At 42.0% G+C, this 17,970-nt stretch overlaps 1 protein-coding gene across 2 annotated transcripts in view; it reads left to right on the forward strand.

Annotated features, from left to right (window-relative positions):
• The first annotated feature begins 3,658 nt into the window (after window positions 1-3,658).
• Window positions 3,659-17,970, forward strand: part of LOC126210064 (N-alpha-acetyltransferase 30) — an 88,880-nt gene continuing 74,568 nt past the window's right edge. Inside the window, exons 1-2 of one of the 2 annotated variants that reach the window (XM_049939184.1) lie at window positions 3,659-4,012; window positions 4,169-4,847. In XM_049939184.1, the coding sequence (XP_049795141.1) occupies window positions 4,170-4,847 (678 nt within the window). In that variant the 5' untranslated portion in view covers window positions 3,659-4,012; window position 4,169. Of the gene's footprint in view, window positions 4,848-17,970 lie in introns of both variants that reach the window. The other variant, XM_049939183.1, reaches the window with a different exon arrangement.

The raw sequence follows: 17,970 nt of genomic DNA on the forward strand, positions 1-17,970 counted from the left end.
GCTTGTCTGTTAGCACTGACAACTCTATGCAAACACCATAGCTATCGGTCATCAGCCACTTCGTTGTCCGTGGTGAACAGTAATGCCTGAAATTTGGTATTCTCGGCACATCCGTAACACTGTGGATCTCGTAATATCAGATGCCCTAACAATTTCCAAAAAGGAAGGTCCCATGCGCCTAGCTCTAGCTACTACTCCGCGTTCAAAGTACATTAATTACCATCATGTGTACATGAGTACAAATGACTGCTCAGTCAATGCACTGCTCTTTTATACCTCATATTCATGATTCTACTGTCATCTGTATATGTGCATATTGCTATACCATGACTTTTGCCACCTCAGTGCATACAAACACTGCTACTTGCCACGTAACTAACAAGGGCATAGCTAATCAGATATGTTTTAATTGTATTTTGAATTGGCAGATATTCCAAGCACTTGCTTTGTATTAATAGGGTGCTTGTTGAATATCTTCCCATTCTGAAGCCTGAACCAGGAGGCAAAATCCACACAAAAATTATTTTTTTGTCTTTTATTGTGACAGTCAATCGAAGTTCGATTCAAACTGATTTTTATAATGGGTAAATAAACAATTAATGAGTAAATGTTTAGGGAAGTGAGTGTATGAATTCTACAATCCTTACAAAACTTCTACAAGATGTATGGTTACCTACTTTGCACAATATTCTCCCTGCTCATTTCTGCTGAGTACACACTTCGTTGGAATTATGTTAGGTGCAGGCCCCAAACTATAATTCTCTAAAACAAAGAATGAAGACTTGCAGAATGAGCCACCTCTCGTCTTTAGGCAAACGATAGATGCTTTCTCAGGGTATAACACAGTGAAGTGATTAGTTTCATGAAACTAAGAATAATATTATTAACTGTGACACACTTGCATATCTGATCAGCTATCATCCCACTTTGTCAGCTTAAGTTGAGTTTGGACCCTGATACTACACTTATAGCTTACCTTACTATGGCAACGTTGAAAGGAGGACTGGAAAACACTGATTTCTAAGAACAAAGTTCCTGCCTACTTCAATTCTAGAAATAATGGTCAGAGGCTCAGACACAGGGAAAAGTTGAGATTTGAAAGTTATAAATCTCCTGGAGTATTTGTCATTAAATGTGATGGGCGTAGTTCAAGGTATATTTGCCTAACTGACAGAAATTTTCGGATACACTGCAAGGAGCACAATAACAACCTATCAGCCTTAAGTACCCACATCCAGGAAACTGTAAACTCAATAACGGGTCTCCACTCTAATGTGCAGATATTTCATCAAGAAAGCGAGTGCAATACAATTAATATTTATCAGGAATTGGAAATTTCTCTCTCACTGAAATAATTTCCTGAAGAAATACGTAATGTCCAGATGGATTTACGCCATAAAAACCTTTTGGCTAATTTTGAATGCTTGAATAAGCAGTTTATTGGTTCCAAGAAGCACATTCTTTACTCAGTGTCTTCAGATCTCAGTGTGTTCATCTGCTTGCTTGTTGGAGGATTAGTTCAGTAACACCGTATAGCCTCTTTCCATCCTTCTAATCTACACACATCTTGCTGTTCTGTAGCTCTGCACATTTGCCATTTCCCCTGCGGTCTCTTAACAACGTCCAGCCAGTTTAGCTCAGTTTGATGTTGTTTTACCTCCCTGAGCAGTCTATGCTTAACGAACGTTACCAGCCTTGCTTCTTTCTTATCTGGTCCCTACTTGAATTTAGGCTGTGTTTATTTGACTTTGTTTATTTGGATGTTCTTTAAGAACTGGTTATTCTGAAGAGCAAATATGCTATTCTTCCAATGTACAGTCACTTAACCCCGAATTTTAAGTCGGTGTACATGCTGTGATCTTTCAGAAAAGGACTTTAACAGACTGAGCAGAAGACTTTCTATTCAGCATGCACTATTAATAGTATCTGCAAGGTGATTAATATACAACATGAATGGCAAGCATCCAAACACACTTCCCTGGGCCATGCCTAAGGGTACTTTTACAGCAGTCAATGACTCTTCATTCAAGATAATGTGCTGAGTTCTCTCCACCAAGATAGCCCCAATCCAGTTACAAACTTCACTCGTTAACACAATAATACTTTTGATAATTAGTAAGTATGTCAGTGAGTATTTCAGAAATCAAGAAATACTGCATGTATCTGACTACCTTGATCCTTCAAGATATCATGTGAGAAAAAGCACGAGTTAGGTTTCCCATGACTAGTGCGTTCTGAATCCAAGCAGGTCAGCACGACGAGGTCATTCTGTTTCAGATATTTCACTAACCACGTGAAGTTGGTGATGGTTAAGGCACTGAACTCACATTTGGCGAGTGAGGTTACAAATACCCATCTCGTCTTCCAAATTCACAAAAGAACACAGCTAGAATCCTTTTCCATCCCTACCACAGTTTGTATTGTGCATGTCATCCATTTTTTCGCTGTGTCCATGGAACCCACCACGTAGGACAACATTCAGGGATGTGGAGTGAGTACATAACTTATACATCAACACAATAAAAAGAAATCATAGAATGTTAATCTGCACAAGGCCTCTGCAATAGAGATTCACAGTACTATTTGTCCTTAAAACCAGCTACGCGCAACCTAGTGTCTACATCTAAGAAACTGATGATACAATGAATCCATCTGATTAGTGTTGATCCACAGCTTTCAAGATGTCACACAATAAAAGTACGGCTTGGGTTTCGCATAGTAAAATTTCGAATCTAGACTGGTTCTCACTGAGATCATACTGTTCACTGTAACTCAGTATGTCTGTGCTCAGAATATGTTCTAGGCTACTACGACAGATAGACATAAATGAAGCTGCACAGTAGTTCTGTGGATATCTTCCGTAACCCTTCTTGTAGCCAGGTGTAAACTGTGATCTTTTTTCCAGTCAATAGGTTCTTTCCCTAGTGACCCTTACAAGTGGAACACCCATTATAAACATCACCTATAATGACTATGATAGTGATTTAATCAAAATGAAAGGAAATGCTCGAGCTACCTCACTAACATAATTATGAGGAACTACAGCGGTTTTAAAACAGTAGAAAGTGACTTCAGAAACTAGTACATGATATTTAGTTCTCATCCGCCACTGCAACAAATCTAGCACAACAATCGTAGTACCCATTGTCCGGTATGCAATACGTCCGGTATGCAATACACAGAACACAATTACTTCACGTACAGCAATTTACAGTCGTCATTTAAAACTTTATTATGCTAATATTATTAATGTTTCACTGGAGCTTTCTTTTAGTCCTCATGCATAAAAGGTACAGTATTTTACCTAGTTAAATAACATTCGAGCTCATTCTCTCACTCTTCTCTGGAGTCAGCCACTGGGCACATGCGTTCACCGATTATGCAACCAATTTGATACACCAAAGATAATACAACTACTCCAGGAAATATAAACATCTGCGACCGCATAAAAACTTGCAGTGGTCGTAAGTAACCATCACAAGCAGCATAGTAGCATGAAGTACACGCTTAAATTTGCAACAACAAATTAATGATCTGATTTATGTAGGAAATACGAGTACTCCCGACTTACCATCACAGTTATTAATAGCTCTGGAAATCTTTGCACCCATGCCAGCCAACATAACACATAAAATTTTCGTCCCTGCGTTGACCTTGCACAGTGGTACTGTTTTAAAACGTGAATGTTGTAATAGTAAATTTGCCTCTGTTTTCCATGGAATACATTCAAAGTACACTACAAACGGTGGATAAAGCCTAAAAGAGCTATAAAAACTGCGTAATAGTAACTTGCAATGGAAATCCTTCGTCTTTGCGCACTAATATTTTCTTTACAGTGACGTCAAAAAGTAGTTCAAAGATAAATTATTGAATAATGCAGCATCCTGAAATAGCTGTGTTCTACACGAAAGGCCTTCTTACAGTCTGGATATGGTGAAAATTTTTAAATTGTGATGTGACATCGAAATCATGAACGCATTGCCTAACCCCTTGCGCAAAATCCAAGATGGTTGTAAGTCGTGAATTGTGTGTATAGTTTTCTGTACAGTAGTATCGAGTAACTTTTTTTAATGTTGTACATACGATGTTTCATAGTTTGTAACCTCAACTAATATATGCCCGTGTGGCATGACATAAAGTTTCCGCGTTAACAAGTTTTCGTTTCAAGTATGGGCAGCAATGCAGAAATCATGGAATCGGACGGGCCTGTTGCACCACAAGTTCAGTCACCAATTTGCCCAGGTGCGACGAGGTCGGAATTTAATTGCCTGCAAGCCTTGGATGATTCTAAAATAGCAGCAGAAGATACGAACTGCAACTTGACCATCATGCTTTCAGCGCAAAAGATGACATCGGACGAAGAAGGAAGAGGCCCAGCACAACTTTGTTCTCATTTCAAAGAAAAATTAAATCTGAAAGGTGGTCAGGGAGTGAACGGTATCGTTAATGGTTTATCTGTTAATATTGATATACCCAGAGCAGGAGAGATTGAACAGAAGACTGCGTCAATCGAAAAAACAGTGAAATCAGAGCACTCGTCTAGTCATTGTGATAAATGTGAAAATGAGCGTCGGAATAGTGCAAGTACAGACAGTTCGACTGAATCAAATTGTGTAAATAGTCATGAAGACAGTATAGGTAAATCATGTGAAAATGGTGAACATAAGAACGAAAGTATGAGTGATGTAACATCAGAAACTGGAACTGGAGATGTTGCATATGTATCTTACAGATCGGAGCTGCAAATGCCTGATATTATGAGGCTTATTCAGAAAGACTTGTCGGAACCATATTCCATATATACTTACAGATATTTCATTCACAACTGGCCAAAACTGTGTTTCTTGGTAAGCATAAATGCAAGTAATCTATTATTCTTTACTGTAAATTATTGTTGTGGCACAGCATTCGTTGGATTGAGCAAGTTAATTGAGTTATGGCATAGAGACTCAGCACATATTGACATGAACTATGCATTTCATCAGCATATCTAAAAGTAGTGTTCTGACCCTCATTTATAGATATAAATTCTGTTGACTAGTTACTTACCATCACAGTTGTTAGATTACTTTCCAGCTATGTTCTGTTTACATATCACAAACGTAACAACAGTCAAGCTATGAAAACATTCATGTAAATATATTAATTTATTCTATTCAGTTGTTTGATTGTTGTTAACATAAGCCATCTTTAGTGTCACCAACATGCACTCACATCATGCAACATTTTACAGAAGGCAAACTGCATTTCAGAAACTACAACCCTGAGATGTTCATGGTACTTGCCATAATGTAAACAGCCTGTAGCTTATCAAATTAGCTACATACGAATTGCAAATATGCTGCCAATGTGTCTGGGCAATAAAGCTATGGTAGTTAGTTAGCTACCTCAGTAAACCTACTTGCTTTGACTGAAATGAAAGAGAGAAAAAGGTTTAGAAAAAAAGTGTACTATGATATTGTCGAAATGTCTTTCCATCTGTCTAATCTAGACCATAATATGTAATCATGGCATATGATTTGAGGATCTATTGTTAAAATTCAGTGAGAGAATCTTGATGAGGTGCTAACCATATGCTATTGTGTCACTTTACAACCTTGTTACTAAATTGTCCAAATGCTGTGGGCTTTGTCACTGCACTAGTCACACAAGCAGCAGCTTGTTTAGCAATAGCATAGACCAGCTAAGTCCTTGTTTTTAATATTGTTAGGCAAAATTTGCGAACAAAAAAATTTCAAGTCTATTGCAGAGACTTCAGTATTAGCATTGCTTGTCTAGCCTTTGAAGATAAAAAGTAGGTGGATTTATCTCTGTCTGCTTCACATAGCAGACCTGTAGAAAAATGTGCACAGACGTAAGAGTTTGTTATGAACAGTGTGCCTCATATTAGGATATGTCATGACATGCGGTCATGAGGGAGCACTTGGTTCAGATGTTACGACATTAAATATTTGACTGGTGCACAAAAAAATAAGAATTTCAGTTCGGCAGAGGGTGCCATTATATGGGAACCTACTGACATATCATCCTGGGAAAGAGTAGTAATCCTTTGGAAGCTTGAAACATTTGTTGTTTAATAAATACAAAAGTACATTTATTATGTTTTTATTAAGTGATAAGGCACTAGACTTGAATGTGGAATCAGTTTCAGATTTCGAATCTCCACAATGCCAGCTTGGTTTAGGTTTTGCACTGTTTCTCTAAATCATTACAACCATATGCAGTGAACGGTTCTTCAAAAATTTAATGCTCAATTTCCTGCTCTATCCTTGTTTATCTGACCCAGTACTTCAGGTCCTTGAACGTTGACAACATCTGTCCTCCCTTGTGTGCAGCCATTTGCATATCTTGTAATGCAAGACAATGTTTGGGACTACCTCGTGGAATGAAGATGTAAATTGAAAGCTATCGAACTATTGCAGTGGAATGTATTTACTACTAACTGTCTCCAATGTCCTGTATGCTGATTTGGGGCTTGCATGACATAATTGACGGAAGATATACTTCCAGATATGTTTATTTTAACAATTACTTCTGCTGTTCAATATTTTGATATTCATCTCTGTTGGGTATGCCCACTTGTCTGGATGCCAACAATCATGTGAGCTATTGTTGGTAATACACCATGATCTACATGAGAATTTGATTCTTGATGCTGGGCACATTCTGTTTTCTAGTTACATGGTGCTAATGGCTGTGATGTGTAATACATCTGCTCCCTTTGCTTGCTGTCTGTTATATACTATTTATTGGTATGTCTCTGGATTTATAATCTGTAAGTTCTGAAGGAACAGAGAAGGTTAAATTAATTACAGCATACACAGAGGCATTTCCTGTGATCCGTATGTGAATGGAATGGGAAAAAGCCCTATTAACTGGTACAGTGGCATTTACCCTTTGCCATGCACTTCACAGTAGTTCACAGAATGTAGATGTAGGTACTGTATATGCCTGTTTTTTGTAATGGGAGCACACATTCTAAGGAAATGACGTTGGTCACATCTGAATCATACTTGTGTCAAAATGACGTGTGTGTTGGTTCAGTGAAATCGTTTCATATCAGCTATAGCATCATATCTGTTACTAGCTAATACCATTTTTAAGTGTATGGAATAGTTTTGTGCCAGTGCTGCAGCTATCAAAAGTACTATTGTGCACTTCCCTTAATTTAGAATGTCACACTATAAGTGTACAAGAGTCTCATTCGAAGAAATTTGTGACATTCAGTGCTGCCACTTTCAAGTGAATGATGGACATCACAATACATTGTCTCGCAGTAAAATTTATTCATAATCTCTCTCTCTCTCTCTCTCTCTCTCTCTCTCTCTCTCCCTCTCCCTCTCCCTCTCTCTCCCCTTCCCCTCCCCCCTCCCTCTCCCTGTGTGTGTGTGTGTGTGTGTGTGTGTGTGTGTGTGTGTGTGTGTGTGTGTGTGTGTGTGTGTTATAATAAACATTCTACTTAAATATTGCTGGGTTTACTAAGAGTTTGTTTCATTATTTTGTGTAATCAGCATCAGATGTGTCTACAGGCTGAATTTCACTACAGCCTGTAAATATTTGATCCCAACTGGAACGTGCTTTAATCACACATCTGTAAAGTTCCTTGCAAATTATAGAAGTGTACCTGTTCTTTTAAATGGCAGAAGAAAGTAGATTCCATATCACTGATACGAGACTTTAAATGTGAACATTTTAGGTTAGGCTTATAATGCTTGAATTCTAAATGTTCCAGCAATAAACCTGATTGTTTATCCACAGAACTTCCCCAAATCTCTTGGACTATCTTAGTGAACTAATTTAGCTGAGCTGTATCCATGTAGGACTATGGATGTATCACACAATATTGCAAACATTTTGTGTGAAAAGTGCTTAAGAAAATGCTTTGGAAGAAAGAACAGATTGAGAAAATTATAATATGCACATTTCAGTCTCTAATGAGAGATGTCTTTGTAAAGTTGTGTGATAATTCCTTGAAAGCTCCCCGATTTGTGTATAGTTTTTGAACAGTTCTCACAGTTGTAGCTAGCGACTGTTCTGCTGTCGTTATACCAGCAGTCTGCTGATCTTCTTGTCGGATGGATCTTCTTTCTTTCGAGTTAGGCCTTTCCATGCATACCTAACATAAAAAGGCTCTTGTATGCTAGCATTTTCTTCCACCATAACCTTAGTCATTTCTGAAATAACATTGGAAACTTATTGAAAGAGGCGACAATCTAGTGAGTAATGCATCAACAATAACTCAGAACCATAGTTTGAATTAATGCAACAGCTATTGAAATCCAGCCATTTGCATCTGCATCTATATAGATACTCTGCAAGCCACTGTACAATGCATGGCGGAGGGTACCCTGTATCACTACTAGTCATTTCGTTTCTAGTTCCACTTGCAAATAGAGTAAGGGAAAAATGTCTGTCTATATGCCTTCATATATGCCCTAATTTCTCTTATCTTATCTTAGTGGTCCTCATGCACAGTGTATGTTGCTGGCAGTAGAATCATTAGACAGTCAGCTTCAAATACCGGTACTCTAAATTTTCTCAACACTGTTTCTCAGAAGACTGTCCCCTTACCTCCAGGGATTCCCATCTGCGGTCCGAAGCATCTCCGTAACACTCACATGTTCTTCAAACATATCAGTAACAAATCCAGCAGCTCGCCTCTGAAATACTTAGATTTCTTCCTTTAATCTGATGTGGTATGGATCTCAAACACCTGAGCAGTACCCGAGAATAGGTTGCACCAACGTCCCATATGCAGTCTCTTTACAGGTGAACCATTCTTTACCCCAATATAATGAAAAGAGAGTGCAAATGGCTGTTTTAGTACTCTAAAATTTAAATAAGTGTTAACTGTTCGCAAGTGCAGACTATTTATTGGACATGCATTTATTATAGCACAGCCAAGCAGTGACCATGAGTGAGAAACTACACCAAATAACATTAGCACTCATAAATATTTCCAGTAGAAAAGAAAAAACGAGAAATAATGAAGACAATGTCATTCTTGCTAGCACTTCCCAGAAAAGAAAAAGTAAATAGGTGTTGTCCAAATGCTAATCTCAACTGGTCCAACTATTTTTCGTAGGTTTTCACTCATGTAATTCTTTCAGAACACATACTTCACAAAAAATGTTTCATAATGGAGTAACATTTGTGCCTTCTCTTTAAATGGTCATTTATTAAATACCAAATGAAATGACTGATTTTTCTCACATACGCATAACATACCTGCTATATGACGAGGACCTTCTATGGATCATAAGCCGAAATACTTACCTCTCCTACATCATCATATAATTACTCAACTGTTGTTTCCTAATGTTTCACATACATACATAAAACAGCATATGATATAAATGCTTTATGAATGTATTTTTTGTCTGTATGAGGCATATATGGCAGGGACTAGGTGACAAAAGAATATATTTTAACTATGTCTAGTCTGAGATTCCACTGTTTAACACAATGTCTTAGTTTTTACAAGCATTTTTGCATGTTAAAGTGGCAATTTTTGGGTTGAAAGACAATTCAGTTCAGTGACTTTTGACAGAAAATGAAAGAGAATTAATTTTTTATTGTTGCCTGATGAAGTGATTGTGGAACACATGCAGATTTGTCTAATTCAAAGCCAGATGACAATTTTTCTGTTCCAAAAATATTTATACTGTGCCTGATTAAAAGTGCAGTTTGTCCACAGTAACTTGACAAATTTACTGGTGCTACCAGTCAGAAAGAAAATTGGCACTAGTTGAAAGACATTTGTCTCCCACAGCTGCCAATGTTAAGAAGCTCATAGGTCTGAAGTATTAGTGTACACACTGAAAGGCGCAAACAGTGTTTAAAGGTGCCAGCACTGCTGCAAGCAGCTGCTGCCATCCCTTCATTGCACCATTCCCTCCGTCCATATCAGTCTTAACACAATTGCAAGGCACATGTCCCACCATTCACAACGGTCACTGTGCAGATTGTCAACTTATCGTGGACAAACTGTAGTCTGAAATGCCACAAGCCTATTAAAACAGTGCCATTAGTTGACTTTGAATTGTCTTTGAAGAGAAAGTAATGGTGGTTATAGTCAAATTGATAAAAAGGAAACTGAGAAATGAGCATAAATATAAGAGGATTAAATAGTTTGTGGTGTAGTGGACAGTGATTTCTTGCCGTGCATATGGATCTATTTCTTTATGAGCATGTGGTAAATTCAAAAATGCAACTCATGATGAGATGAGACTAAACCTTTGTAAATTTAGGATTTATTGACACTTTCAACCCGTGCATGTATCTGATTTTTCTCCTCAACCTTGTGGTGGGCAGCAGGACTTGCCATTTTATTTGCCAGTATGTGTGCTGTCTTCTGACATGAGTTATCATAAATGCCCACTTCATCTGTTCAGTTTCTTTTCAATGACTGCCAATAAAGTAAATTCCTCTTGTGTTTCTCAATATCCTTTCCTTGTTCATCAATTTCTTGAGGATTTGTGCAGCATTCAGCAACAGTGTCAAGTCTCAAATGCCTCTCGTCAGGTCTTGCACTCCTTCAGTGAGGTTCAAGTGTCTGATCTGTAGTTGCCACACTTCAAACTAAACTCTGCATAATTTTTTTTTTTTTTCCACTTTTAAAGACAGGTTCATTACATTAGCAGATTATACTTTTCACTTAATATTATTTTGGTCTGCATAATCCTAGTGTGGACATCTGTTTTATATATTCCATAAGAAGAATGCGGCTTCTCAAGTATCTGAATCTGGTAACTTGTGCTAGTTATTCCCCTGCTAGTTATTCCCTTTGGCATCAGACTGTAATGTTTATTCCTTATAGCATACACATTCATTGCCTTACTTTTTGTCTTCATTATTTTCAGCCTACATTTTTCATATAATAAGTCATTCTTATATTTAATGAAGATTCAAAGTCTTTTCATTCATTCATTCATGTCCCTTGGATACAATCATGAAGGGGAAACCTTCAGGGATGTGAAACAAGTCAATTTATACATTAACAAAAGACAAAGAAATCATAGAAGCTAAGTCTTTCTCATTTTCTCCTTTTACTCTTGCCCTTTTGCAAAAAAAATCCATTTATTTTAATTCCGCAGGTCTTTTGGATTTGAAATTATGTAATTACCTTTTTCATAAGTATGCAGTGGTGACAAATTGAATCTTTGACTTACTCCTTAGTCCCTCTAGTTCCTTCTGTTTCTTTCCCCATTAGTGTCATTTGGTTCTTGTGCACCAAACTGATAAAGCATTTTCCTACAGTTTTTAAACTACTTTCAAATTCTTTAGAGCATTAAGCAGCACATTGGAGTCATATGCCTTTTTGTGTTTGTAGGAGACAGACTGGCCGGAGTTGTGAGATAGCTCTCATGTGACTTTGAATAGAGTGCTCCCTGTTAACACACCGATTGCTCCTCCAGGAAGAAGCCTCTCCAGTACGCATTATTTACAACACACCACTTAAGATGTGCTACATTTTAGTTAATTGCACTTTATTGGCAAACAAGAGGGCATTCCTCAATTAGCTGTGGAGGTGCCTTTGATTTGTCTGATAGTAGGACAAGTGTGGTGCAAGTTTGTGTAATGTCATAACTCCTCTCTAAATAGATATTGAGATGTGTCAGAGTGGCTGGCTCTTTTCCGTTCATATGTCAGTGCTGAATTAACCACGCATGTCGGAAGATAGGATTTAAGTACTTGCTATTGAGAATAATTTTAACATTATAGTTTTATGAAAGATGAAGATGTGCGCAGGCTTGTATGTATACATTGTGTGTGTATGTTGGCAGTGCCTGCTGTAAGCAGTTGTGGAAAACTATAACAGAAGAACATCTGATTTGTGTAGCCAGTGATGTAATGTTTTCACTTCAACTGTGGGGAATAAGTATTTACTTACTAGGTGCTAGTGTGATATCATACAGAATTTTCACAAAGCAATTCTATGCTGCACAGATACACACTGTAAGTAATTGAACACTGAGTTTTCATTTTCTGCTTTTTCCACATCTGGGTGTTTCTATTATATAATGATACTTGTCAGTTTTCAAGTTAATATGGAACGCCAGCTAAGCTATAGATCGGTCTTGTTACCACAAGTAAGATTTTGAAATTTGTTGGCGTCACGAATCCATAACCAAATTGTCACCATCAAACCTAATGTAGACTTGACTTTGGGCCATGCTACTTATGTTTGTCATCTCAACCAAGATTTCAGTTCACATTGTAGGCTTCACCATGGGAGGAACGAAAGGCTATGAATGACAGCGAGACGTATTCGTCCCGGTATCTAGTCTGTATGAGAACTGATGGGGAATCCTTTGTGTCCATGAAACCACAGTTCTTTGTAGAGCATTTAGAGGGCAAGTTTGAGGAGGTGGAGGGCTTGTCAAAAATGCGGTCTGGGTCAGTCTTGATAAAAACAGCATCCTCTGCCCAGTCACGGGCATTACTCGCTTGTAAGAAGCTGGGGGATGTTTCTGATACTATCACACCCCATATAAGCTTAAATATGGTCCAGGGCATTATCTTCCACAGGGACCTTCTTTGACCTTCTTTTACAGTCAGATGACGAGCTGCGCGCTAGCTTAGAGCGACAAGGTGTACCTTTCGTCCGGCGCTTCCACCAGGGTCCGAGGAATAATCAGGTTGCCACCCGTACCTTCAACTTCGCCTTCAAGGGTGACACATTACCCGAGAAGGTGAAGGAGATGGTCTACTGCTGTGATGTCAAGCCATATATCCCTCCCCCAGTGCGGTGCTTCAAGTGTTGGAAGTTTGGCCATATGTCTTCCCGCTGTGCTTCCAGCCTCATATATCGCAATTGTGGTGGTCCATCCCACCCCGATACTCCATGAGCCCCACCTCCCATCTGTGTAAGCTGCAGAGAGCACCATCCCCCTTGTTTGCTGGGCTGTAATATTCTACAGAAGGAATGGAAAATAATGGAATAAGAGACCCTGGACCGACTGACCTAGACTGAGGCTAAACGAAAATTTGAACGAGATCATCCCGTGCGCATGACGTCATCTTATACTGCCACTGTCACTCCTGCTACTGCTCCATCCATTTCACCACATACAGGACCACACTTACACACTTGCCCCCTTGATGGTGGGGAGGGGGGAGTGGCACTTCCCTCCCTGTTGCTCCTGCACCACCTACCTCGGGAGCAGCACTCCCCCCCCCCCCACTCCCCCACCCCCTCCCCCAACCATTGGGAACACCAGTCCCCACTTCTAAGCCAGAGAAGCGTAAGTCTTCTGCGGCTTCTCTCGCTGGGAAGGGATCCCTTGGGTACTCCCTTCCCAGGTTCCTACCAGTGGCAAACCAGACACCCGCTAGGGGGTGAAGAAGCCCCAGGTAGCTGGTTGTAGAGCTTCACGGTCCTCTTCAGTCCCGGGGACTGAATCAAGGAAGCCCTCCCAGCAAGGGCAACCGAAGGAACAGTGTGAGAAATCGAAGACCCCTAAGACCAAGGAAATTGCGATGGCACCCACTCCACCGCTACCTACAAGCTCTGCGTCTGAGGATGCTGTGGAGATTCTGACATCCGCTGAGGACCTAGATCTCACTGGTCCCTCAGACAAAGATGGATGTCGCTCCCGCCGGTACTCCATCGGTGGTAGCAGGTGACCAAGCAGCGTAATTTGCCTCTTCGGACCCTTCACGCCTTTGTCGGCCATGGACAGTGTCATCCTCCAGTGGAACTGCAGCAGTTTTTTCCACCATCTTGCTGAGCTCCAACAACTTCTCAGCCTTCACCCTTTCCTCTGCATTGCTCATCAGGAAACTTGGTTTCTGGCGATGCAAACCCCCGCCCTCCATGGCTATCGGGCATATTGGGCAGCTTATGAGAGGGTATCTGGTGGAGTATGCATCTATATCCTTCACTCTCTTTACAGCGCGTCTGTCCCTCTACGAACACCTTTAGAGGCTGTTGCTGTTCAGATGTGGATGCCTCAGGTTGTTACTGTCTTCAGTCTCTATCTTCCACCGGATGGTGATGTCCCACAGCATGTCCTGGCTGCACTGATAGCCCAATTGCTGCTACCTTTTCTGTTACTGGGCTATTTCAATGCCCATAACCCTCTGTGGTAGGGGGGGGGGGGGGGGAATCATTGGCAACAGGCCGAGGCAGCATCATTGAGCAATTATTGGCACAGCTCGACCTTTCTCTTTTAAATACTGGTGCCTTCACACATTTCAGTGTGGCGCATGGCACATACTCAGCCATCGACCTTTCAGTCTGCAGCCCTAGCCTGTTACCATCCGTCCAATGGAGTGTACATGAGGACTTGTGCAGTAGTGACCACTTTCCAATCTTTCTGTCACTGCCACAGTGTCACTCTTCTGGGTGCCCCTGCAGATGGGCTATGAATAAGACTGACTAGGACTTGTTCACCTCCATTGCCACTATTGAGCCTCTTTCCAATGATGCCATTGATGCAGTGGTTCACTCGGTCACCACCAGCACGCAGAATATGCCATTCCTTGTTCTTCTAGGTCCCCTCTGCAGAGGACTGTGCCTCGGTGGTCGCCCGAGATCGCTGAGGCGATTAAAGATTGCGGGCGGGCACTCCAACGTCACAAGTGGCATCTCTCATTGGCACACCTCATCGCCTTTAAATGGCTCCATGCGAGAGCCCGCCGCCTCATTCGCCAACGCAAGCAGGAGTGCTGGGAAAGGTATGTCTCCACCATTGGCCTCCGTACCTCTCCAAGATCAGGCGACTCAATGGCTATCGGACCCCCGTCAGCATACCTGCGCTTCCACTGAATGAATGGAGTAGTCTGTACTGACTCCGACACAATTGCAAACTGCTGAGCAGAGCATTTTGCGCAGAGTTCTGCTTCTGCGAATTACCCATTGGTCTTCTGCTCCCTGAAAGAGCGGTTGGAACGTCAGAGCATTTCATTTCACATGTGCCACACTGAATCGTACAATGCTCCTTTCAGTGAGTTGGAATTCCAAAGTGCCGTAGCCACTTGCCCCGATACGGCTCCCGGGCCAGATTGCATCCACTGTCAGATGCTCAAACACCTCTCGGTGGACTGCCAGCGACGCCTCCTAGACCTTTTCAACTGTATCTGGGTTGAGGGTGAGTTCCCGTCGCAATGGCGGGAAAGCATCATAATCCCCATGTTGAAACCTGGCAAGAACCCACTGGAGGTGGATGCTACCGCCCTATTAGACTCACCAATTTTCTTTGCAAGTTGCTCGAACACATGGTGAGGTTGAGTTGGCTGCTTGAGTTTCGGGGCCTTCTGACTCCGTCTCAGGTTAGGTTCCGTAAGGGCCGCTCTGCCACCGATAATCTGGTGTGCCTGGAGTCTGCCATCCGTACAGCCTTTGCCTGCCGTTAGCATCTGGTCACCGCCTTTCTTGACATGCGGAAGGCATACGATACGACTTGGCGACATCACATCCTCTCTATGCTTCACGGTTGGGGTCTTCGTCTTCGGGGTCCGCTCCCTATTTTCATACAAAATTTTCTGTTGCTTCATTCATTCCGTATGCAAGTTGCGGCCTTCAATAGTTCCTCGTGAGTTCAGGAGAATGGGGTACCACAAGAATCTGTCTTTAAGTGTCTGCCTCTTTTTAATTGCAATTAATGGGGTCGCTGTGGCGGTGGGAACGTCTGTCTCAGCTTTCTTGTATGCTGATGACTTTTCCTTATACTTTAGCTCCACTGACATTGCAGCTGCTGAATGGCAGCTGCAGGGCGCTATCTGCGAGGTACAGTCTTGGGCTGTAGCGCATGGCTTCCAGTTTTTGGTTGCCAAGACCTGCGTTATGCATTTCTGCTAGTGACGCACTGTTCACCCTGAGCCACTGCTTTATCTTACTGTTCACCCTGAGCCACGGCTTTATCTTGACGGCGAACCTCTTGCTGTGGTGGCGCTGCATCGGTTTTTGGGATTGGTTTTTGATACCCGGTTGACTTGGTTCCCTCATATTCGGCAGCTTTAACCAACGTGCTGGTGGCATCTTAATGCTCTTCGTTGCTTGAGTCACACCAGCTGGGGTGCCAATCGATCTATCCTTCTATGGCTGTACCAGGCGTTAAGTCAGTCCCGTCTAGATTATGGGAGCCTGGCTTACGGTTCGGCATCACCTTCCGCATTGCAGTTGCTTGACCCCATCCTTCACAGCAGGATCCAACTCGCCACTGGAGCTTTCCATACAAGCCCTGTCAACAGCATACTTGTGGAGGCAAGTGTCCCTCCATTGCGGTCCAGTGCCAACGATTACTGGCCGCTTATGCTACACACATTTGTAGCTTGCCCGGGCATCCCAATTATCGTCTTCTGGTCTTCTATCTGGGTTTGAGTGAGGTTTTCCCTCTTCCACCTCTTTTCCGGGCCCCTCTGCGTATACCCCTGTGGTCTTTGCCCCACCCATGCCTTCGGCTCGATTTGGCACAGTGCCCGAAGGACTTAGTCCCTCCTGAGGCCCTCCGCCGCCACTTTCTTTCAATCCTTGCCGCGTTTCAAGGCTCTGATGTTGTCTATACTGATGGTTCGATGGTTGCTGGTTGTGTCAGTTATGCTCTTACTCTAGGGGATCATTATGAACAGCACTCATTGCCGGCTGGCTGCAGTGTTTTCACTGCCGAGCTGGTCGCCATCTCTCGCGCCCTAGAGTATATCTGCTCCTGCTCAGGTGAGTCCTTTGTTATCTGTAGTGACTCCCTGAGCGGTTTACGAGCTATCGACCAGTGTTTCCCTCACTATCATCTGGTGATGGCTATCCAGGAGTCCCTCCGTACTCTTGCCCGTTGCGGCCGCTCCGTGGTCTTTGTGTGGACCCCGGGTCATATTTGGCATCCCAGGAAATGAACGTGTTGACATGCTGGCCAAACAGGCTGTTGGTGCACCAGCGTAGGAGATTGGCCTTTCGGAGAGTGACCTCAGGTCAGTTTTGTGGCAGAAGGTACTTCGCAAGCGGGGTGAAGACAGCGCACGCTTCCTTGACCCAACGAACTTCGGGCCATCAAGGAGGCTACCGGTGCGTGGCGCTCCTCCTTGTTGGTCTCTCGCAAGGATTCTGTTGTCGTCTGCCAGCTACGCATTGGCCACATCTGGATAACACACAGCTATTTATTGTGCCGCAAGTACCCACCTTTATGTCGCTGTGGGTCAGCTTTGACTGTGGTCCACATCTTCTTGAACTGCCCGCTTTTAACTCTGCTCAGGCAGACGTTTGCGCTTCCTGACATGCTTCCTGCACTTTTTATCAGATGACGTTGCGATGGCAGATTTAGTTTTGAGTTTATTCGAGCAGGGGGTTTTTATCGCTTGATCTAAGTGTTTGTCCTTTTTTGTGTTGAGTCTGGCCTTTAGCCTCCGATTTTAGACTGGGGTTTTTAGTGCATTTCTTGGTGGTTGGCTTTTCCTTTTTTGTTTCTATGGTCGGCCAACCACTGTCACACTCTGTGTGATTTTAATTCCTTTTTTTCTGGCCTCTGTCTATGTCTCTTGTACTGTGTCATCTCTCCGTCATCTCCCTTGTTTGTTCTTATTCTTTGTGGCTGTTTAAAGTTCATGGAAAAAGGGACCAATGGCCCTAGTAGTCTGGTCCCTCCAATCCCACAAACCAATCAACCAAAGCATATGTATACTGTTATTCGTTCGTGTTTCATTCCTGTAAAGAACAGCATCGTCTGTAGGCAGGTGAGCACTGCCAATGTTTAATGTCTGCATGCAACAACCACTCACAGATGGCATGTGGTGGCACTAGCAGAGGAGAGTGTGTAAAGAATATCAGTGGCGTGCAAACCAGTGCAGTCATTGTAATGTGCAAAAAGAGTGATTTATTTGATGTGCAAAAAGGCGTGATCATTAGCTTTCGGACCAAGGGTAGTAGTATTTCTGAAACTGTTTGCTTGCTGCATTGATTAAAGTATATTATGCCTGGCAAAATTGCAGTATTCAGAATGGGTGCCAAGGAAATTGTGGGGCCATAGATGACTT

Source organism: Schistocerca nitens, chromosome 10, assembly GCF_023898315.1.
Source record: "Schistocerca nitens isolate TAMUIC-IGC-003100 chromosome 10, iqSchNite1.1, whole genome shotgun sequence".
Lineage (NCBI taxonomy): Eukaryota > Metazoa > Arthropoda > Insecta > Orthoptera > Acrididae > Schistocerca > Schistocerca nitens.